At 22.9% G+C, this 25435-nt stretch overlaps 1 protein-coding gene across 1 annotated transcript in view; it reads left to right on the top strand.

Annotated features, from left to right (window-relative positions):
- The first annotated feature begins 15642 nt into the window (after window positions 1–15642).
- Window positions 15643–25435, top strand: part of LOC145834287 (sodium channel protein type 4 subunit alpha B-like) — a 53880-nt gene continuing 44087 nt past the window's right edge. The window contains exons 1-2 of the mRNA XM_082941680.1: window positions 15643–16010; window positions 21047–21202. Of these exons, the coding sequence (XP_082797806.1) occupies window positions 15900–16010; window positions 21047–21202 (267 nt within the window). The 5' untranslated portion in view covers window positions 15643–15899. The remainder of the gene's footprint in view (window positions 16011–21046; window positions 21203–25435) is intronic.

The raw sequence follows: 25435 nt of genomic DNA, 5'->3' as shown, positions 1-25435 counted from the left end.
TAAAAAAAAAGCTATTAAATTTTAGCTTAAGTTTTTTTTAAAATTCAAACAAAGAAAATTTGTTATGTCACACTTATCTTTCATATGTTAAGTGTAAACCTTATATTTTAAAACAATTTTTTTTCTCTATTATGAACATTAATAAATTTTGTTATAAATATAACTACAAACTGATTAATCAATGTAAAAAACCCTTTTATATTAAGCTTTCTGTTATGTTTTAGCGTTAGTTTGTCAATCATCACAATCTACTTCAGCTTAAAACGACTGATTATAAAATAATAAAAAGTTTTCTTTATTTCAGTTGTCACAAGACCTCTTGTATCTAAATTCTATGTCGAAGTATTTATTTTCCAAACTAAGTTAAAACTTTCAAGTAATAAATAAATTGAAAAATAACTCAAAAATGTAATATCGAAAAAAGAGCTTAGACTCATTATTTTTAACTAAAAATATTTCTAAATCTTTGTGAAGATCAAAAATAAGAATTAACCGTGTATCTCTGACAAATTTCGCTTTAATTATTGTTAAAAACTAGAGTAAATCTATATCAATTTTATCATTCATTAATTAGCTTGTGTACAAAAAATATCAAAAAAATCCTAAAAGTAAATGTTTGTTTGCTGTTCTGTTTGCTTGTATAAGAATACATACAATTATACCGTCATTATATGGTTTTTATGAACTTTTTTTCGACATTCTGTACTATAGGTATATAAATTGTACTTGCTATATTCAAATAAAACTAAATTTAAACTGAATTTAGTTAAATAGAATTTTTAAATTTAGATAACTACAGTAAATATTGTATAAGCAGAAATTAACTCTGAAATAATATTTGTCTAAATTTAAAACAGTTGAACTCTTTTAATAACAACTAAAATGTAACTAAAACAGCGTAATATTCAACCGAAGAACACCTTTTAATATAGTGTAGAAGCTCATGGTAAAACTTATTTTGTAAGTTAAGCAAAACTTTTCTCAATAGTTGCTTTTTTAAATACAGCATGATAAAATTATAAAGATTAAAAAAAGTGCTCGCTAAACTATTTAATAGTGCTTAATTTAACTTTAAAAAAACTAAGGTTAGAATTTAAAGTTAAGTTACAATTTTAGAAACTATTAAGTTTAATAGAAAAGGTACAATATTGAGGTTTTTGATCAATTTATTAGCATTAAACAGAACTGAACGAACATCAACAACATTCTATGCAACAAACATTTTGCGACCCCGTTTGGTCTTTAGTTACGTTGAATCAAACTTGTTTTAAAAACATTAACACTAAAGCGTTCGTTTTAAGGGTTAAAAAAAAAACTCAAGTAGAAAGTAAATAATTTTGTAGTAACTAAATTGAACAACTAAACACCAAATTAATCAAATATTTACAATACAATTTTTTTTAAAACTTTTATTCTTTATGCCGTTTCACTGCAGAGCAGCTCATCAGACACAAAAAAAAAAAAAATTTAACAAAACACAGAGGGATAATAAAAAAAGAAGTAAAGAAAAAATTTAAATATGACTAACAACTAATATTTTTTTGGCTTGAGTTATTTTCTAAGTAGTTTAATATACATTATCTATAATAATAAAGAAACAAACAAGTTAAAGTTAATCTGTAAAGAATTAAACAATAATCTTTCTATACTTAGCTTTGAAAATATTGAAATAGTAAGATTTGATAGCGATTAGTTTAAAAAAATGGTATTTTTATGAAAAGGTTGTAAGTCAAGGCAAAAAATAATATACAATACAAAAGTAGACACTACAAAAAAAAAAAACTAAGTATGTGGTAAGACTAAAAAAATATTTCCTAGGGTAATGTGGACACTGTGTAACTAGTTCATTTCTCTTACTTTAATTAATTTTTTGTAAGCATATGCTATGCATCGTCTTTCCAGGTTGCAAAATGTGCTCATGAAATTTGGTTTTAAACTGCTTTTAATTTGTCGAACTATTTTCCATTTTATTGTGTACTTTTAATATTTTTTCTATAACTTCTATAAGTAGTTGGCAAGTTGTGTACAGTTGGTGGGCTTCTTCTTGTTAGGTTTAGGAAAATATGTTTTATGCTCGTATAAACTGTTTTTGAAAGGTCTTAGTGTAGATTCAATATATGACATATCGTAACTATTCTCAGATGAGACGACGGCTTCATAAATTACATTTTTGGATTTACACTTGTTCTTAACTGGACGTTGTTTTATACTTTTGCAGTTACATAGTTCTGAGTCTGTTGGCGGTTTTTCGAGTAACTTTTTATTGTGTCCACTAGTGACTGCTTTAATGCTTGGGGAACAACTGTATGGCATGTTGATGTATTTTCTATTAAATATTTTGAGGAGTTCAGTTGATTTGGGAAAATTTTTGTAGCTTTGCAGCTTAATGAATAGACTTTCAAACTTTGTTTTTACCGATTCACAAAAAGGTAGATTAAAGAACGTGGATTTTATATTTTTTCTGTTTTCAGGTTTAATGTTATAATTTTTCGGATTATATTCGAGCTTATAATTGAAGTTATTTTTGCTCAAAGCGTTTTGGTTGATGTTTTTTGCGCTATTAAATGAGTTCTTTTTTTTGTAAGCTTTAAAATTATTTTTTCGATCATTTTTGAAGTACTTTCCTTAATCTTTCTGGGGTGGTTTGAGTCTTTGTTAATATATTTTTTTTTGCATTTGGTTTGATGTATGGACAGTTATCATCGGCTAGAAGGTTTAATTTAATATCCAAGAAGTTAACAAAGGTTTAACCTGAGTTGATTGTGATATTGATTTCTATTTATACTGTGTGATAGCTTTCTTATGATTTTGTTTTTTATCTTGCAAATATTACGTTAACTTGTTTGTTTCATAATGGCAAGTCCAACGTCTCTTAAAGTCCAACTGACTCAGCATCGATTATTATAGACAAATGGTTTAAGAGGTATAATCCTACGAGGTCACATACTTCAGCGCCGCGGGAGGAGCCCATTGGGACATCGAAGTTGTCAGTGCTGTTGGTTTTTTTTTTCCACATAGTGTTTTCATAGACACAATTAATTTGCATGTATGATTAATTGTATATATCTCAAAATCTGTGAACATTTACATAAACCTAAATTAAATTATTCTTAAAAATTTAACATTTTCAAAGTTAAAAAAGGCTATTAATATTCTTAGATAGTTCTTGATACAGTTTTTCATAGAGGTAAGAGTAGCATGCCTACTCTAAGGAAAAATATAAAAAAAGGCTCTTCAAAAAATGAAAACAACTATTATTAACTCATTAAGTATTTTATTGAAATAAAAAATGTTGTAAGTCCATCGTTCATTAAAGAAAAATAGTTCAATGGAGACTTTAATCAAAGTATTATCAATACTACAGCTCATTTGAGTGGTTTTAAAGTTTGCAAAGTAGTCACCTTATTGTGCAAGGGAAGTTTAGTAAGGCAACAAAAATTTTATAAGTGACGTTTATTTTCTATTTTTCTAATAGAAATAAAAATTATTATATAAACTAGCAGTTCTTAACACGTTGTTTATCTTTTACTAGAAAATAAATAATTATTTTTTGAACAATTTTTATACATTTTATAGTCTGGTGTTAATAATGTTTTTCTAGTTGTTTACTGTGCAAGGCTTTTGAAAAAATATATAATCCTTGATTTAGCTAAATATTTAAATACTTATATTTTTGAAAAAGCTAAAAAAAATTTTAAATTTTATTCATTTTTTACTTGATTATAAACTTCAAACTAACTGTTTACAAAAATTAATAACTTACTTTCAGTTTAAGTAAGTTACAGCTTTCCTTTAAACTTTTTTAACATTAAACATACAATTAAACTATTAGCAAAAAAATAAGCTTTTTTTTACGACTTTTTAGCTTGCTAGATAATACTAAACAAAATTATGTTAGTTTTTAAAACAAAAATTGAAACAGCTGTTCACTTAAATTTTTTTAGAATTAGTTTATTATAAGAAATTTCTGTACATATAATATTTACCTTAAAAAATGTTAGTTTTAGATTAGTGTTGCTGTAGTATTTACTATTAAAAACTCTAAAACTTTTAAGTCAGTTGCTTTTTTTATGAAAATACTTTGAGAATATTCTGTTCATAGAATTTGACTAAAGCGAGCAACTATCGATGTTGTTTTTATGTTAAGGAAAAACTTTAAGATAATTCTTCAACTTTTGCAATTAGTGTTTGATAGTGAATTACAGCCGTTTTTATAAGTGTTACGACTTTCGTTAAAAGCAGTAGATTCATAATGCTTACTATATTGAAGGTCCTTTGTTTTCAAAATTTAATTTATACTTAAAATAATCATAAGTTTTGATAAATTTTGATTTAATTCGTATTGTAATTGCTTTAATAATTCGTAGATAGTTGGTTATACACAACAAATATTATTAAAATTTATTTTAAAATACGATAGTTCATATAGTTTTATTTCTGAATATATTGGAATAAGTAGCTGTATAAAAAACACAAAAGAAAACATAAATGGAAATTATCGAGACTTTACATGTATACTTCTATTTTTTTTATTCTTTTAAGTAAACAAGTACAATGCTTTAAACTAAAATTAAAAAGTTTTTCTTGTCTTCCAAGCTTAAATGGTGATATAATTTTTATTAATTTTCTTTGGTAAAATAATATATAGGTGTTTCGTAAACTTTAATATTGTTACTAAAGTTTCTATGACTAGTTTTTATAAACTAATTATTTTAGTTCTAAATTTGTTTTAATTATAGCTGCACATACAGTAAGTTTAAAAAAAAAATATTTAAAACTGTAAGTTTTTTAGTACTTTGTACCTGCGATAAATATTCCTACTTTGTCTAATGTTTGAAACACACAAAAAGTATAAACAAGCTAGTGAGAATTGGCTAACTAAAAAACGATTGTCGATTTATTTTTTTAGACATTTTATGCAGTTTTATAAACTTTTCAATAAGTGTTATTAAAAAAAATCTTACTAATTTAAAAACTTTTAATTGTTATACTTATCGTTTTGAGACTTCTTTTAATAGATGAAGAGGTTTGTACTAATATTTGACCAAGCATAGCTCTTTTCTATTGTACTAATCTGTTTTAGTGCTTACAGTATATACGAGTCTACAGTATAAAATAAAACCTATAGATAATTAGTAAATAAAACTTTTCTGGACTTTATGAAAAAAGAATTAAGTATTTACTAATTTGACATTGGTAACATTTAATAACTTCTGTAAAAAAAAGAACTTAATAAAATAAAAAGAAAATTAGGTTTGTGCTCTAAATAAAACAAATCTGATTAATGCAATGAACTATTTTTTCTTATAGTTAGTAATGTTGACGGTTTTATACAAATTTTTACTCTTTTCTACAAACAAACATAATAAAAATACATATAAGATTCAACTACTTTTTATACTGTTTACATTAGGAAAAGCGTTAGTAACTAAAGTAAAGATACTGTTGCAATAAGTTTAATTAGATACTTTGTTGTATTATTGAAATTTAATACTACAGACTTTATTATGTATATTTTTTATTTAGTTATATTTATTAGTTTAATAAGAGATAAGACTTTTTCAACAATCTTAACAATGCTGTTTTTAGAGTAAACACCAAAATTACAATTGATTTAGTGTGATCACTGTAAAATCATGTTGTACTTTCTGTAAAAAAAACTTGGTTATTTGATAATTTTTCAATTTTAATTGTCATTAATTATTGGTGGATCATTTAAAACTGTTAATTTGCTTTAATACTAATTTTATTTTCATTGTTCATAGCTGAATTTTACTTTTGAGGAAAGAATGTTGATGCGAAAACAAAATATTTTTTTTTTGCTAGGTCAATTAATTTTAAACAGAACAATATTTAAAAGTAAAAACAACTTTACACTAAAATATTAAAAACTAAAAAAAGTGCCTTGTTTAAATATATTTTAAAAAAGAAATTTTTGAAATAAATACTTTTTTATTTTAAATAGATTTTTATATAAAATGTCAAGTTAAACAGTTTAACGTATTATCATATAAAATTTTTTTTAACAAAATCTTTTGGTTTTAAAACTAGAACTAAATAATCATTTTATTAATTTTTTTTATGTTCAAAAAAAAAAATCAAAAACAATCTAACATCGTTTTTAAGGAAACACTAACATTAATTTTAGAACTAGTTAAGTATTTATATTTGCGTAAGAAAACAAAATGAAAATACAAATCAATCGTAACGGTTTAATTCGACTTAACTTAGATTTTATTTTGCTTGTTAACTTAATAAACCACAACACAGTTTTGGTCTAAAAATCACAAAAAAAACAATAAATGTTACTAGTTTATTTTAATCATCTTTCTATTACTATTCATAAATAGACCTGAATAAAAGTGTTGAATTTTTGTTTAATACTATTTAAAACAAAAGACAAAACTACAAACAAAACTGTGTATATCGTTTGCAAAATTTTGTACGTACAATTAAAAAAATTTTATAACTAAATACTTGCTTGTTTAAATTATTAAAATAAGTTGTTCTTATAAATGTATTAGTTTTTTTTTGTTTGTTTTAAGTTTAGTTATTTTAGATTAATTCTTTTAATTTACGTAAACACGTTCAATTTTATAAAAGTTTCCTAGACTTTAAAAAGACTAAGCAAAACTGCTAGCTGAGATACTAGTTTTAATACATCAAAATGGTTTTCATCATATAAACTATTTAATTCCTTTTATCATTACTAATGAAACTAATAATATAAGGTACTTTTTTGGTAATTACATGTTATAAAAACTACTCAAAACGTTGAGTACAGCAAAATAAGTATGTTAACAAGTTTACATTAAAACTAAACTACAGTTTAAATACGCAATTTTCAAGAAAGGCAAAAAGAAAATTCTAGGCTAATTTAAATATGACATAATATAAAACATACAACCATAATTATTTTTTTATAAATATTGACAAAATAGCGCTCTCTTTAATAAACAATCTTTACACATCTTTTAAAGAGTTATCTACTTGTTTTTATTAAACTTAACAAGCATTAAATTTTAATTGAAAATTGTTACTAGTTTTTGTAGTTTTCACCCGACAGTTAACACCACAATAAAGTTGAAAATACAATGAACTCGTAACTGGTTGCCCCAGGGGGCAGGCCCACCATCTCCGGTTAAGGCATTTGATATGATCTCCTGCCCTCACCTCGATCTGGTTGTCCCGGGTCCACCAGTTAGAATACTGGCAGTTGACTTGCGCACTTAAATTGTATGTTGGAATTTAGTTTTGTGTTAACTAAACGATGAAAACCACAAAAACAGTTTCTAACAAAACAAATATGGAAAATATGGCTTAATATACATTTTTTTATCATTGACTGAGATTGACTTTCTACAGTTAATTATGTATAATTATATAGAAAATTTTTATTGAAAAAATTAATCATTTTAAAACCTATTAAAAATACTTTTCAAATTAGAATTATGTATAAAGTATTACTTAAAAAAATTGTTTATTTGACTAAACAATTTGGTGGCTAGTTATAAGAAAGAAAAGAAACAACTAAACTTCATTTTATACTATCTCGTCAAAAAATACGCATTACCCGTGCTAAGTACGCATTTTCGATCGGGTTCAATTTGCATACTTAAGCGGCAGTCTACTGTACTGTATATTGCTTGTTTCGTAATATTGTTAATACTAAGTAGCAAAAGCCGGTGAAAGGGTTTTTTTTTTGAGGCAATAGAAATTAAATTAAAAAGTTTGATGATACCTGCTTTAAACTTCTATTGTTATAAACTAATCAACTACTCAAGGTATGCTACTAAATTTTAATTTAAAGCTAACGTAAGAAAACAAATTAATTTATAAATTTTAGCCTCTAAAAACTAAAACGACTTTTGTTGTTAAGATTAACGGCATCGTTGTAAAAAAAAAAAAACTAAAAAAAAAAATATAATAGCTTAATTTGTGCATAAAATAAAAGTTTAAAGAAATAGTAATTTTTTTTAATCTAAAAAAAAAAGTTATTCTTTACTTATTCAAAGTTATATTAGTTTTCTAAGCTCAGTTTTAATAACAATAGCTTTTTTATGTAAACTACTTATAAACTAGACAATTTTAAATTTTTGAACAATCGATTTTTTTTTGCTAGTTTGGACTAAAAGTAAAGCGTTTTTAGTAAATTTAAAATTTGTTCTCAAGTACTAGCGAGAAAACTATAACGCTTAAAGAAGAGATCTAAAAGAACAAAACATTTATATGGTTTGTTTAGAAAAATCGTGGACTCCATAAATCTAACCTTGATATGAACATCTAATCATATATAAATAAAGCCTGTAAAATGAACATAAACATTAATTTATTTGTTGCTTACGTAGTAAAAAACAATGTTAACAAGTAAAACACTTGTTTTTTGTAGCAATAGTATAAAGTTATCATCAAATTTAAAGCATTTTTTTAACAAATAAAATATAATAAAAAATTATTTCTATATATGTTTTCATCTTCAAAGTTATACATTATTTTATAAAAGTAAAAAACAGGATAACACAGTTTAATTGTAAACAGTTTAAGTCAAGGAACTTAAAACAATACAAAATAATTTCTTTGGAAAATTTCCTTTTATTTAATGAAAAAATTATCAAAAAATGTTTTAGTAAATTATTTGACCTGTTAAAATTTAATTCATTAAAACTCGCTGTTGAGAAATGTTACAAAAATTTAACACACAAAATAATAATGCGATAAAAACATATACTATTTTTGATTATGTTTATTTTTTCTATTTTTATTCAATATATCCTAATTATGGTTTCAAATTGAAATTAAACGGTTTTATAAATAAAAATATGAAAATGAAAAAATAAGTATAAATAGAACTAAAAATTTTATCAAATAAAACTTTAACACTATCAGATATTTTAGACGTTTTGTAAATAATTTAAACACGGGAGTAGGCTTAAAGAAAAGTGAGAAGGAAAAGTAAAGTGTCAAAGAAAACGTAATTGTTGTGTTTGTATACAAGCAACAAAGAAGAGCGACGTCAAAATAGTGTATATAGTGAAATAAACAAAAAACACATTATATAAAACACTTTCACATTAAAAAAAGTAGTTTATTAGTTTTAATTAACGCACGCAACTTAAATCAAAGGAATTTGAAAAATGAAAGTCAGGTAGTAGCTTATTAGAATATCAATGTATATTATCTTCATGATCTATCGAACTACCTAACGTTGATGGCACACGACCGTCGCTTTACAGTGGCGACAAAGGGTAATTATCTATCGTTATTTTCTTCCTATTACTATTTGTCTGCTAACCTGGGATAAAAACTTTTGCTAGATGCATCTAGGCAATTAATTTATTTAGATAAACTCAATTATAAAAATTAGAAAGCTTTTTTAGTTAAATTTAATAAAGTAATCTAGTGCTTAACAACAAGTAAAAAAGAACAGTAATTTGTTTAATTTCATTTGCATTTTTTAAACTTAATAGTTGTTTTTGAATAAAATAATTTATCTAGAACAGATTGTTGAGTTTAAGAATTTTTTTTTTGTCAAGTTTAGTTATAATAGTTTTTTATACTAACTTAACAGCATTAAACTACTATATCAACTAAAAAAGAAAATTTTACATACTTTACACTTTACGATTGAAAAACAAATGTTTTTTTTTAGCTTTCTTAGACTTATAGAAAAATTAAAGACCCTTTTTAAACAAAGTATAGAAAAAGATATGAGCCTACTTTTTTAAACTTAATTATAAATTTAAGTAAATAAATTAGTTCAAAAAAAGCAATGCTTAGTAGTTTCAACATATTAAAAAAATATTAAGTTTATTAAAAAGACTAGAATACTAGCAAATACTAATACAAGACATTTAATTAGTTTTAAAAAAATATTTTTTTTTGTTTGTCAGTTTTTGTTATTGAATTTAAAATTCAAACAAAAAAGTTTGTAGAAAGCATAGACCATTTTTATAAAGAATATTTCTATTTTTAATTATGTATCTATGAAAAACAACTTGTTAATACTTTTAATCCTTAAATTCAAAAAAGATTATATAAAAACATGTTTAATAGAAGAGGGAAAATTGCGTTAGTTGATACTCGAACTTTTAAATAGGTTTAGTTAAACATTTAAGATTTTATTTTTCATATTAGAAAACTAATTTTATTTAATTCTAGTACAGGTTAGAAATACATCTATCTACTTTAAATACAACTTTAATGGAAAAAATATTCCAAAGCACTATATAATCATTTGTTTATTGTTAAAGTATAATTAAGTTGCTATATTATGTTAGTTTTTTATTGTTACATTTTCTATTTTAATATATATCTTTATTATTAGGCTATATAATAAGTTTTAGGTGACTTAATAGATAGTTTAATACTTATAACAAATATTAAAAAAAAAGTAAACTTTTTTCTGCAGTTAAAATTAGTGTGGTCATAAAGATTACCAGAGCTATGATTATTAACTTGATTTAGTTAAGTGAAGATAGACGTGAAGCTAAAGGCTTACGATAGGATTTTGTTGCGTTAAAATGCAACAATCCAGCCAAATTGTGACGACGGACATTGTGCGCAAAAAAAAAAAAAAACCAAGAGAAACTAAAAAAAAAAAGAAGAACGTCGATGGAAAACTTTAAGTTATAAAGTTTTATTGAGATGCTCCATCCATCTACGCATTTAGGAAATGTTCAAATTACTACACACATCTTCTTTCTACAAGCTGGATCATGCTTTGCACTTTTCTCATTTAAACACATGCTCGACGAGACAGGGCATAGATGTTTCAGCAGGGGAGTAGTAGTTCAATGCAGCCTCACTAACGGCACTGCACTGCTCTTGCTAGCTGCCTTCATTAATTATTTACAAAGAAGTTAGTGTGTGTTTAAGTCCGTTGCTGGATGAAGAGGAAGCACTAGTGTATTAGAGGCATCGCGTGCAAAAAGTTAGTTTTCAACAAGTAGGACTCGCAAGGGCCAAAAATAGTTTTAGAAAACTCAAAACAGAGACAGATCAATTTAGACATGCAGAAAAATAGACCAGTTTAAGTGAGTTTAAACTGAGCAAAAACAAGTAGAACTTTACGATGTAGTAAAAATACTTTTTTTAAATTCATTAGCTTTGTAAGTACTTTATATTAAGTTTTATAATGTGTATATTAAATCATTGTTTTACTTTAAACACCAAATCAAGTGCATAAGGATGGATTAATATGTGGCCCCGGGCCATGGGAGAACAAAAAGAGAAGAAAAAGTAGGAGAACTAAAAGGTCAGTGAGTGAATAAAGTGTGAGAAGTTTTTATTCAGGTAGCAACCTCTTAATTTATTTACAATTAATCAAAACTAATTGTTTATCTTTGTTCACTTTAACATGATGATCTAATTTTTTGTTTCATAAGTGTTAGTTATGTATTGTAGATAACAAATTTGCGTAAAGTATTTAAAACGCATTACTAAGTTTGAAATTTAAATAACTGTGTTCTTAAATTCAAAAATCGATAAGTTGAAAGCTAATTTAAATTGTTAGAATTTGATAAACAAAAACTTTTCGGTTAGCTAAACTAAGAAAACAGTTGTTTTGTTGCTTTCAAACAGAGCAGTTTATATATTTAAGTATTTAGTTTTATTTAGTATAGTTTATGTTTTTGTACTTATAATTATATGAACTGGTAATAAGTATTAATTTATAGATGAAATTAGTTAAATTACTGTTAACATCTTTCATTTCTACTATAAAACGCTATCACTCACCTAGTTAAAATACAGCTGTTTTAAAAGCGTAAAATTATATTCCGTCAGTACACATTTTTTAGAAAAAAGAAAAAGTTAACTTTAGATACCTAAAAAAGATTTTTTTTGATAATAACAGTTTACTATACAACACTATTTTTTGAGTAGTATCAAAAGTATTAAGTTCATGTATATGTTTAAATTCATGAAGCATCTACAAGTTTTTTTTAAATTTCGTCAAAAAAAAAGCTTAATTTTTCAGAAAAAGTATTAAGAGAAAAAATAGTGGTATAAAGTCTATAGTGTATATACGAATTTTTTTATTTGCTGTAAATAAGTTTAGTTGAAACTTAAAGTTAGTATTCATAAAACTTAAATTCAGCTACAATGACTAAAAGCATTTTTGAATGATTATTAGTTAACTCAAGTGGCAGTTCTATATTTTTTACAAAACATTTTTTATGTTCATCGTTATTTTCTTAATGAAAATTGTTATATAAGTATATTAATACTAATAAACTGTTTTTTATTCAAAGTGGCTATAAGTAATAGTAAAAAGATAAATTGAAAGAATTTTGAATAAACCAACGTCGATTATTCAATAAATGATTAAAAAAATCATAAAATAGCGTAAAAAATACGTCTTTAATAAAAATATAGAATAAAAATGTAATAAAAATATAATTTAACACGGTTTTTTCTATATTGAAAAGTTTAACTTAACACTTGGGAACAAAAAAAGCAGGTTTTTGTTTTTCCATTTAGCCTACTCTATCTCATTTCAAGGTCAATGATTTTAAATATGTAACGAGTTTTGATTTATAAAGTCAAACTTTACAAATAAGTGTTACCGTTTGAAAAATTTGAAATTCAATATATTAACGATTTTTGAATGCTTTAAATTTATAAAACTTATTTTTAGATTTGAACATACTTAAGTATTATACAAGTCGTTGCTTAATATTTTGTAACAATTCTTTTTTTATGCTGCTTAGATAAAATAATCTTTTAAGTAGTCACTTTTTGCCTTTTAAATCTTTCGATAAAGTTTACGATAATTTTTTTAAGATTTAAAAAACTATAACAGTATTCAAAGTTAACCTTAAATGGGAATGAATACTTTTTAAATATTTTTTAAATGTATAAACAAAAAATTAACAACTAAGCTCGATTACATTTAAAAAAGTGTTTTTTTATTATTTCAATACAGTTTTTTTCGGAATAAAAAATAAAAGTTTATACTGTAAGTAAATATATAAAGTTCAATTTTTAAAACTTAACGTAAAAATGCTTGAAAGTCACTTAATATTGTTTTACTAAACAATTTTAAATAAGTGAATTTTTGACAGCCAGTAGCTACACATTTTCTAACATATAAGATTTATTACTTTTTTAAAGTTTTTATGTTTAAAATTGTCTAAAATTTTGGTTGGTTTCATAATTTTTCTTAGTTGTGGTATTCATCATAAATTATTAAAAAGCATACTAAGAGTAAATAAAAAACGTATAGTTTAATTATTTTTATACTAAAATAAAAACAAACTTTAAATTTACAAACAATTCTTGTGTGACTGTATTTTAAAACTTTAATAGTAACGGTATATTTACTTAACTTAAAAAAAAGCATAAATTAAAATTTTATGACTTTTATAGTTTAAAAAAAACGTAAAAACTAATAAGTTTAATTTACATTAAAGACCCAACTCTTATTCAACCAACTTAAATTATATTTACATAACTCATTAAATATCTTATTAAAGTTAGAAGTTCTTACGTCAATTAAAGTTTATTATAATATAGTCATAGTAAATCTATAGTTTCAATAATTGCAATACACAGTAATTTTGTATTTTAAAAATGCTAAGTAATAACTAGTAGTTAGAATAAAGTATCTTTAAAGTTAGTGTTCACAGACTTATTTTAAAAGACTCACTTTTCTAAAATGTTTGTATAATTTAAAGCTACTTATATAAAAGTAAGTTTAAAAAGTTTAAAATAATGTTTTATTCACAAAAAATGAATACGTACCTATAAAACAAAGTTAAACTAAAACAGCTTGTTTATAAAATAAATTATATTTGTTCAGATTAAAAAAAAAATTTCAACCAACTTTAAACTTAAAAATAACTTTAATCAAAAAAGTGAAAATTCAGTTAAATACATAAACTAAATAATACATTTTTTAGTCTTAAATTAAGTATTATATTTTAATATAAATTTGTATATTTTATGTTACAGTGACATAATTTTAGTTTAATTTGAATAAAACTTTAGCCTAAACTAGCTTTTCTCTACTTATTTAAATCTAAACGCATATAAAACAACAAAATTGTAGGTATATTTATAAAAATCTAAATGTAGAATTAAAAAGCTTTTATAAACATACAATCATGTGCATTCTTGTTGGGAGGTCTTTTGAAACTTCCTCACAATACTTAGAACTTGGTTTCATATTTTACTACTTAGAAACAAATTTTATTTTAAAACTTCTGGTAAATTAAATTTCTAAGTACTTTTGTTTATTATTTAAAGTTTTTTAGGTAATTAATTATAATACTTTTTTGTAATAAACAACTACTGGTACGCTATTAATGAGTATAAAAAATACTATCTTACACCACTTAGATTATTTTCAAATTTTAAATTTTTAAAATACAATAGTAAAATACATCTTTAGAAAATGAAATGAAGCAATAAAATATATTTTATATAACGCGTTTGAAGATGACCAAATGCCATAAAAAACATTTATGATGTTTAAAAAAACAAAAAAACGTTAGTGATAAGATTTCTTAATAGTATAAAATATTTTTTAGTTAGTAAGTTCTGAAATTTCCTTGTTTAATATTTTGTTTATAATAAAAATATAAAATTTGTGTGTTTACATCATTAGATAGTAAATAGTAACACTTTAAAATAGTATTCACTAACCACCGTAAAACATTAAACTGAGCTTAACAAGAAAAAAAAAGTGCAAATGAAAAAAAAAATAATTTTAGTTTGATAAGTTGTAAAATTAAGTAGATTGATGCAAGCAGTTAAAATAAAGCTCGTTTGCTCTTAATCAAAATACTTTTGAAGAAAAAAAAACATTAATCATTGCTATTTTTGCATTTTACTTTAAATACGTTTGGCGTTGTTTCAATTATGTGTTTTTAGTTTTCGTAAAACTTACATATTTTATTTTTAATGAACTTATTAAAATTCCTCGTGTGCGCTTAAATTGAATGTCTAAATGATAAATATTTTAAACAATACAGATTTTTAGTTAATAAAGCTTGACAACATTTCATATTATACTTTAAAGAACATCATAATGAAAACGAAATTATAACACAAAATTGAACATACGTAGTTATAATGATTTTTAAAAGTCTAAAGTATGTCAAAAAGGCTATAAAGATTATACGCTCTGTTTGTAAGTAAGATCCTTAACTATTCATGTATTTAAACTTAATCCGGACACTGTAGTGCAGAAAACTTATATTCTTAGATTATTTTAACCACCACGTTCGAAAAATACTTCATTAGGAGTTTATTGAGCAGGAATAATTTTTTAATCATATTTTTTGCTTACCAAAGTTCAAGATTATCAAAGCGCAACGAATAAAGAAAACGTTTAGTTATCGAAAATAACTACGAGCTGAGCAGACATTAGTTCCAAACGCTAAAAGGTTTAGGTTCAAGTTTAATTGGATGGTGACTTTAATTCAAAAACTAAATATAGTTTATTCTTCTGAATTGAACTGAGTAAAAATAACTAGAACTTTTACAGAATTAATAGAGTGAATTTTTACAACTCGTGAATAAAAGCATAACTTTTAAAACAAGTTGTATGTTATTTGTATATCTATCAATTTTTTGATTATAAAAAATACTTTAAAACACTACTGTATGCTATTAACAAATACTTTGTAACAGATTTAGTTAAACATTTTTTTTAGAATTCCTGAAAAAACTGTGTTCAGTTTTAATAGTCAAGTAATTGTTTTTGGAATGACTTATTATTTTCAAGCGAGGTAAAGGAAATTACTTAAAACCGTGCTTTCCAACGCCAGAAGAAAGTTATCACTGCTTAAAAAGTAAAAAAGGACCAAATTTTAGTGCGACTCGGCGTCACTCGATGTTCCAAGAGAACTTGAAATTAATCGGAGTCTACTACTTAATTTTCAAATTTAGCAAGCATGTCGACAACGAAGTTAATTGAGTTGAAAACAGAAATCTTAACGAACGATCACCTTAAAGAGCAGAGACGTCAGCGGCGAGTCAGAAAGGAAAGAGAAAGGCGAACAAGGGTTAGTTAAAAAGCACATTGTAGTGTTGTTGTTATAGCAGTTGATTTATATCAACATATAAGTTAATGCTTTTATAGTGTTTTTGTTTACAGTTATTCATAAAACAATATAGTTGCTGAAAATATAGTGCTTGTCCTCAAAACAAAAATAAACAATCAAAAATAAACTTGTTATTTTTGTTACATTGTTGTAACTGTACAATAAGATAAGTATTGTACTGTATTTTAACAATACAATTATCAAAAGTACTTTTTAAACAGTTTGATAGATACTCAAAGGTGGTAAAAAGTTTAAAAAAAAATTATTATTTTTCTTATTATTTTTAATATAGTCTTGTTTTCCAAGAAGTTATAACAATTACGGTAGTTGTTATATAACATTATTTTTTTTTTCTGGATAAAAGAATATTCTTTAAGCTTTAAAAACATGATTGCTTAAAATATTTTAAACAAATACTTGTTGAAACTTAGTAAAAGTAAAATTAGTCAAAAAACTGTTAGATCTTTTTTTAATTTCAACAAGCACAAAATAATACATCTAATTCGTTTTAATAAAATAAAATTCAACTTAAAAATATATTCTATTGTTTAAATTAATTAGCAATATTACCAGTAATAACTAATTCATTTAACCTTTAACAATAAAATATTTTTAGATAATACTCTAATAACCTGAGATTAAATTGATAGATTATATACAACATGTTTTTATAAAAGCTCAAAGAAAATTTACACTCAAGTACAATAATGTTGTCTTTTTTATTTCTGTTTTTACGTACCTTGAATGACAGTAACATTACAATATTAAAAGCATTTTTAAGCAAAAATATGAAGCTAAAAGAAGCTTTGTATTAAACACTTTAATTTTACTGCATATAAACTATTAAACTTTTGAACAGAGGCTTATTTGTATAAACAAAAGTGTGCAATTTAATAGTCTTAGAAACTATTACTTTCTTTAGTAATTATATCTAAGCTACAGTTGATCATTATTGTTTTAAAAGTATAGAATAAGCACATGTGAGTACAATTTTTTTAGGGTCTAAGTTAAAAGAACTATTTAAAATAAAATATAATTGAAAAAAATTTTTATAACTATTAACCAAAACTTTGTAGTTATGATTTAATTAAAATGGCTGTAATTTTGAATAATAGTGTACTAAATTAAAAACAAAGTTTATAAAAGGTGTTTCAAAATACTTTTTACTTAATGCATTCCTTCACGTTTTCTTTGTATCTAACTTTTTATTCAAGTATTTAGCTTGTAATATTTTATTTCATCACGTTAAAAAATATAAATACGATGTTTTATATAGGTATAAATTTACTAGACAATCACACATTTTTCAAGTTTTTTACATATCTAACACTTAAAATAAGATTAATTTTTCAAACTAAAGTTTTATACAAAATCCTTTTGATAAAAAATAATAAACAAACTAAAATGAAACTATATAAGTATTTGAAAGTAGATACAGATAAATTCTGTTTTTAAGTTTTTAACAGCGTAATACTAATTTTTAATACTTTGATAAAAAAAATCTACTACATTAAATTTTTATTTTACAACGACATTTGTCACTAAATTTAACTGTTTTATGTTTCAGCGTTAGTTGTTAAAGTATTAAAAAAAGTTACGTTTAATTTTTGCATAGTATGCTTAATTTATATTCTACCGGTAATTTTTTTCTATGTTTTTCTATTTAACTATATATCATGGTTTGATATTAACAACATAATAAATATAGTTTTTTCTTAATTTTAAAATTAGTAATATACCGGTTAAAATTTATCTAAAACTCAGGTGTACTAATGTAATTAGCTAGTCGAGTATAAACTATTTTAATGGAATTCAAAGAAAGTAAACGCTTTAAAAAGTTTAATAAAGGCAGTTTATGAGATTGACTACTATTTTGTTAAAAGTGTTATAACTATAAAAATTATCAAAATACTTAAAAGCTAATGTTTATTATAGATTTTATTTTTGTTTCAGAACTTTAGAATGTTTACGGTTTAATTTGTTTCAAACTTTCTTTACGTTTATGTCGAAATATTTTCAATATTTATTAACTGACAGTCTTAGTTTACTAGCAATTAAAAAAAATGATTCAAAATGTTACATGGTGAAAAAACATTGAAAATGTAAAAAAACGTTTTATATGCTAAGTTCACAATACATATAAAAGAATTCAAAAAGTAAAAGCTCTACAAACTATTGAACTTTTTTTTAAAGTCAGACTAAAAATATAGTTCAAACAATTTAGCATTATATTAAATAATTAACTTTTCCATTTAATTTATAAAGTACTATATCAAAAAATCGATTCACAATTAATTACTGTTATTATATACAACATTTAAAAAAATATAGTTGTTAAGTTAAATTTTGCATATTAATTATTTAATTTTAAATCTTTCACAAGCTTAAATGATTGTTTTCGATGTATAAGTTTGATAAATCATACTTCACTTTTTTATGTGTGTTACATCTGAAAAAACCAAATAAATTCATGTTTGTGTTTTTGTTTAGATTGAAAATAGATAGAATTTTGTGACAAAATGTTTTTACAGTCATAAATTTTGTGTTATAATAAACTTAGGTTCTATTTCTCAATACAATAAAATACTTTTAGTATTACAACTTACTTTATTTTAGTTTTTTGTATCTAAATACATCTAGTCAAAATATGTAGATATCTTTTAAAATTCGCTCAAGTACTTTTTCAACCAAAAAGTTATTATATATAGTTATAAATCAAAATATACTTTGTTAAAAAGAGTCGTACTTTAGTAAAGTAAAAAGAAAGTTTTGTAAAATCACTTAAGTTATGATAACTTTAGTTCAATTTTATATCTTTAAACTCATAAATAATAATAAAAAATGTATATATAATATCATATAATAAGAAATAAATCTTCTTTTCGTTTTAAAGTTACATATTTTTTTTGTTAGTTGAAATTTTTCTTAAGTTTTTAAAAATAGTATTCTATTAAAAACTAATCAAAAATTTTCTAATGTGTTTTTTTAGTTAAACAAAAAATGTTAAAAGATTAAAACTTAGAAGTTTAAAAAATTATGATGCTTCAATTTTTAGTATTTACCTTTCGAGTTAGTGAACTTTCAATCGTTTCGTATTTATTTAAGTTTAAACATAAAATATAAATTTCTCTAAAAAACTAATTCAAAAGTTTTTATTGCAATAAATCAATACTCTTATTTATTGCGAGTAGTAGGAAAAAGAGATTTCTTAGTTATTTTCTTGAATTTCTTGAACAGTTGAAATCTTTATAATAGCTTTTTCATGTAGCTTTTCATTTTATAAAATTTACATAAAAAAAGAGTTTTAAAGTAAATAAACTAATTAAAAACTATTATTATAAGTTGCCTATGCTTGTTTATTTCATTTATATTTAACTGTTAAATTAATTATCTCCGGAATATTATGATAAAAAGTATTCGAATTCTTATATGCTTACTCACTAATAAAGGCTATAAACAAAAAAGTAAGAGTACACAAACTATAAACTAGATATCAATAAAAAAGTCACAAATTAAGTGTCCGCCTTAACAATGAAGTAGTTTTAAATATATATTTTTGTTCTCATATTAAAGTAGATTAGTAACTTTTTTCCTATATAAAATAAACAAACGTAGGCTTTTTAATTAAGCCTTTACTCTTTTTTTGTATATTTCTTTTAAGTGTAAAATATATTTATTACAACTATATGCTCCTTATTTACTATACATAACTTTATATTCCGTAAATAAAGTAGTTTTTTAAAGGTTAACGCACATTTCTAACCAAAACCTCTTTTTTATCTTGTTAATTTAGCAGGTATGAAAGTTTAAAATTGTATATATTCTGAACCTTATTTAAATTTCTTGTAATTTTTTTCTTTTTTATAAAAACAACATTTTTGCAATTGAATTAATCGTTTTAGTAATTATATACACTAAGTAAAAAAAAAATTACTAAATATGTTTTTTATAATTTTTGTAGTTGCTTTAAACTTGTAAAATCATTAGATGCTTATCTTAATTAAAAAAATAATGCAGTAAAATGTAAATTTTTTTTTGAGTTAATAAGACTATAAGAACGCTATTTACTAACTTGGTTTAAATTATTTTCATATGGAAATTTTTTTCGGATGTTTGCATACTCCAAGTTTTAGAACAATGAACTTCTTGTCTTTTAATGATTAAAATTTTCTATAATCTTTTATTTGTTTTTACTTTTTAGGTTTCGTTAGTTGTATTTTAGAAAGAAAATTATTAATCTTGAAAAATTTAATCTCTTCTTAAACTGATTTTGTTTATAATTTTAACAAATGTAAAATGTTATACTAACAGCAAAATATTATAAAATAGAGTTTAAAGTTAACTAAATGATATAACTCACATTTATTGAAAAGTTTTAATTAAAAAAGAAGAAAACTTTTACAAATAAAGAAACATTTATCTCAACAAAGTTCAACTATATAAGCCACAGTTTTTAGATTTTTGTTTGCAAATAAGTAGTAGTTATTGTTTACAAAGTTGTTTTTGAAATAAAGACTTATTTACGTAAAAACAATTTTTATACTTACTATAACTGATAACTATTAAACTAAGTACTAAAGTACATATTTAAAAAAATATAATTTAAATTTGTTTATGTTTTATATTTTTTTATACCTTATATACTTCTTTTTCAGTTTCTATAAATAAATTTTAAATACTTTTATAATTAAAAATGGCGGTTTTTTTTTAAAGCAACAAGATGTTATTTTACTGTCTGTACTTTTTAAAATCATCAAAAATTATGTTTCTAATTTTTTTACATATCAAATATACCTATGTGACATCTTTGAGTCTTATGGATAAATCAATTAAAGTTTACGGAAATTTCCTGTACTTTAATTTGAAAACATCCTTAGCTAGCAGAAACAAAGGCAGATAAATTATAAACTTAGTTTTTAAAGTTTTTATTAAGTTTCATAATATTAACACTCTATACTTAAATAACCTGTATATAAACTCTGCTCACAAACATTTAGGACGACGAGAGTGAACGACAAACAAGATTGCAACAAACACCGAACATAGATCTAGAGCAAGGCAAGAACTTACCAGAGTATTTAAAAAGTGACGTAGATGACGATGTGAAATGTAAACCACTAAAAGATATTGACACATTTTATGAAGAAAAGGAGGTAACTGTTTTTAAGTACTTATTAGAAAAAATTTTAACGTACACTATGTTGTGTTTCTCTTTATTAAGATGAAAACTAGAATTTTTTTTATTCAACTTCTTCTTTAAGTAAATAATGCTAAAAATATACACAATCTTTATACTTTAGTTTTATAATTTAAGTCACTATGACTAAGTCTTCACAAGTCTTAGAATATTAGTCGTGTCAGGTATCTTAAAAGAATTTCTGATTACTTTATTAACTTTTAAATATAATCATTCAAAATAGTTTAGATTTCTATTTTATACAACTGTTGCATAGACATTAAAATATTAGTTTTATTTAACCAGAGTATATGATAAATCTTAAAAATGCGTACATTAAACTTTAGTCTTGTTTAAAGTTAGTATAATTATAGTTATATTCAACGTTTTTTATACTTTCATTTGTAATACAAAACACTTTACTTTGAAAAATATAAAAAAAAAGAAAGAAGATAAGTAAACAGAAATATAATTATTTAATTTTTAAAATATCTAAAAGCATATTTCATGCTGCGAGCTAAACTTTATAAAAACAAGTAACAACTGGTTTGTTATAAGCTAAAGCTAAACTTAATTTATCCTAATTTTATTTTACAAACACTAAAAGGAAATGAAAATATAAAATCTAAATATAAATGCTTAAGGACAAATGAAGTTTTTCATGTCAAGTACTATTTACTTTTAAAATAAATACGGCTGTACAACTGTTGTAGAAAAAAAATATAATTTATTTTTTACAGTATTTTCGTTTCGGTTTCGAAAAATTGGATTTCTAAATATTAAAAAAAAAAAAATAAAATTTAACAGTTTAATGTTGAACGATTGATTAGTATAAAAACAATATTTAAGTTAGAAGTAAATTAGACAAGAACGAGTTAAACAAAGAAATCATAATGTGTAACATTTTATTAAAGAAATAATTAAACTAAAAACTAAAATACCTAGAGTAATTAGCTATACGAGACGATTTGTTTGAAACTTTTATTTTTCACAACAAACTATACAGCTAATTTTGTTTAAAACCTTCAAACCTATTTTGAAAAAAATAATAGCTATTTTTGATATATTCGTAATTAGAATAAACATCATGCTTGAATTGTTAAAAAAGTATCTATCATTTATATATCTTTTATGTAAACTTAAAAATATTTCTAAGCTTTGTTGAGGCGACTTATAATTTTTTGTTATTTTGAAACTAAATATTTTTAAACTATTTAGTATTTCATTTTAATTAGACCAAAACGTTTTTTAATAATGTTTTGTTTGCTAAGTTTAGGCTTTCAAGTCAAAAATTTTAACTTGAATACGTTTTTTTGAAAATAGAAATAACAAACAAAAAATTACAGTAACCAAACAGCCATTAAATAGTTACCAACATAATTTTTATTTATGTCAAAAATAACATAAGGTATGTTATAAAATTAACAAATTTTGTACATACACTAAAATCTAAACTTTTTGGTTTAGTAGTCAAACTAATAGTAAATTTGACAATTATTTTTAGAAACAAGCTGCTAACGTTTACAAAAATCATTAAAAGTGATTATTATTTTCTAGATACTAATTTTTTGTCTTAAATAGTGGAATTGTTTACTTAAAAATGAGAGTTATAAAGGATTTTTTATTGGTGTTTGAAAACTATAATTTATTTTATTAATATTAGTATTTTTTTTCTTTATTCCAAAACTTTTAAAGAAAATATAAAAATTTGTACATTTTAGCTTTGTTCAAAGTTGTATAATTATTAAGTTTAACACGAGGGCTCAAACAAAAAACCAAGCAAGCTTTAGTTTAATTTAAATCATTAAGCTTTTTTTTTCAATCTCTAAATGTCTATAACAAATATATTAGAAAAGACCAAGTTTGAATCTTTTGTAAGTTTATATCATAAGTAAACTATTGAAGTTAAACCGAATAGAATTTAAGTTAAATAGTGTACAACTTTTTACACATATCAAAACAAAAATTCAAAAATTTATAAAATTTAAAAACAAGCTGTCTTATTGTATAGTCCTTTCTAATAAAAAAAAAAAAAAAACTACATTATAATTTAATTTAATTGTAATTTATAGTGACAAACGTAGTTTGTGTAGTTTTTGTCGATTTATCTAAACAGCTTACTTATTTTTATGTTTTTAAACATTTATTATGCTTTGTATAGACTATATATACCATTAAAATATATTTTATTACTATGTTTATTAGTAAAAATAAAATAAAAGCTCAGAACTACAAATTTCAACATTAACAAATCGGTAAATTTAAATTAAAAACAGTTTTAGAAAGTTTTCAAATAAAATAAGTAATCGTTTGTTAAAAATAAAACCAAAGCACGTAATAAGTAAAACCTTGAATTTTTTAAGATGCTTATAACTGCCCTAAAGTTGAGCTTCATAATGTATTTGAATAATGGTAGAAAATAAATTTTAGATATATTTTTTAAAGAAATGTAATTTCATGAACACTATAACAGTTAAGTCTGGCTAGTTTAATCATTAGATAAAATATAGCTAATGGCATTAGTTTTTACTTTTTCGGTATAGTATACAAACAGTGATGAAATATTAGAGTTATGAAAGCTTAAACTTTTATTACATACTTAATTTGCTGAAAGTTTTTATAAGATTTTACGGAAAAGTTTGTCTAAAATAAATAACGCATCAGAAATATATATTTTTTATGAAACTTTGGTGAATGATTTGATAAATCTTAAGTATGTTCGTAAACAGTAGTAAAAATAGTGCATTTTTAGTTTTTTAAACATTTTTTGTAAATATAAATCTTAAAACTTTCCTACAAGTACTTATAAACACTATTTGTAATTAGCTACTGTGCTAACATAATAATGAATAATCCTTTGTTTAAAACTATTAGACTATAAATTTTTTAAACAATTAAGAAAAGTTCAAATTAAAAAAATCGTTACAAAACTGCTTCAGTTGAAAATATTTATCCGTGAAGCTTATCGAAACACCATCTGACGTGTTTAAAAATCTTCAACTCTTTGTAGTGAAATTATGTAACAATGTTACGTTAATAAATAAGTTGTATAATTTTAAACACATTTAGTGTACTTTATCAGTATTTACTAATATATTTAGTACAAAAACAGTTTAAACACGATTTCAACCTGTTTCTTTTAATTTATTTAGTTCATTTCCCGTTTTCTTGTAAAACGTTGAAAACTTAATCGATTTTTTTAGCTAAATTTTTTAAAGTGTTCATCTTAAGTTCCCTAAAAACGTTAATAACATTATATATTTAGTTCTTTAGTTTTCTGATTTTTCAAAATTTCATTGATAAAAATGTTAAATATCGATAAAACACTATTGATTTTTTTTACTATTAGTAATAGTTTACTTTTATATCATACAAGTAATAAACATTAGTATAGTACTAGTATAGTATATTTAATGATAATAGTTAATAAAAATTAAAAACCTGTTCTTTCGTGGAAAGATTATTCCTAATAAAAGTAAAAGTTAGTAAAATTCAAGCAAATTAAATAAAAATAACGACTTAATATAAGCTGGATTATAAACTATAGTTTTTTGTTTACTCAAAATATAAAAGTTTAGTTTTTTTCAAATGTTTAAGTTTTTTATGATAAGAGTTTTAAGACTTTTATAACTTTAAACGCTTCACATGTAGTTTTAAAGACACTAAAACTAAATATTTTCAATAAATTTAAACAAATAGGGTGAAGTGTTATAAAAGATAATATTTATGTCGTTTTTATTATAACAAATAACTACATATATTATAATAAGTTAAAACTTACAACTTTTACCTATAAATCTAAAAAAGTTTAAAATATAATAAATTAACAATCTTTTAGCTGCATTGTATAATAAATAGTATGATTTTATTTTTAAGTAGCAAGTTAATAGTAAAATTGTAATAATATAACAGTATTGTAAAAATGTTTAAATGAAAACAAATAAAGTTAGCACTTTAGGTTTTATTCTTGAATAAATACGATCAAAAATCCTATTAATCCAATATAAAACAGTTTTAAACAGGTTTTATTAAGACTCAAGGCAACATTTTGGGGTAGGCATAATTGACTACTTGGTCATAGTTTATTGGTTGTATTTTTCGTTTTAATTAAACTTAGCTAGACATCTAAAAAGTTAACAAAAATATATCAACAAAATGTCATTTTAACTTTAGTATTTATTCTAATCTTCTACATTTTAGTATTGTTGAA

Source organism: Thalia democratica, chromosome 4 (genome assembly GCF_965202585.1).
Source record: "Thalia democratica chromosome 4, ktThaDemo2.hap1.1, whole genome shotgun sequence".
NCBI classification, from domain to species: Eukaryota; Metazoa; Chordata; class Thaliacea; order Salpida; family Salpidae; genus Thalia; species Thalia democratica.
This window is presented reverse-complemented; position numbering and strand designations above follow the sequence as displayed.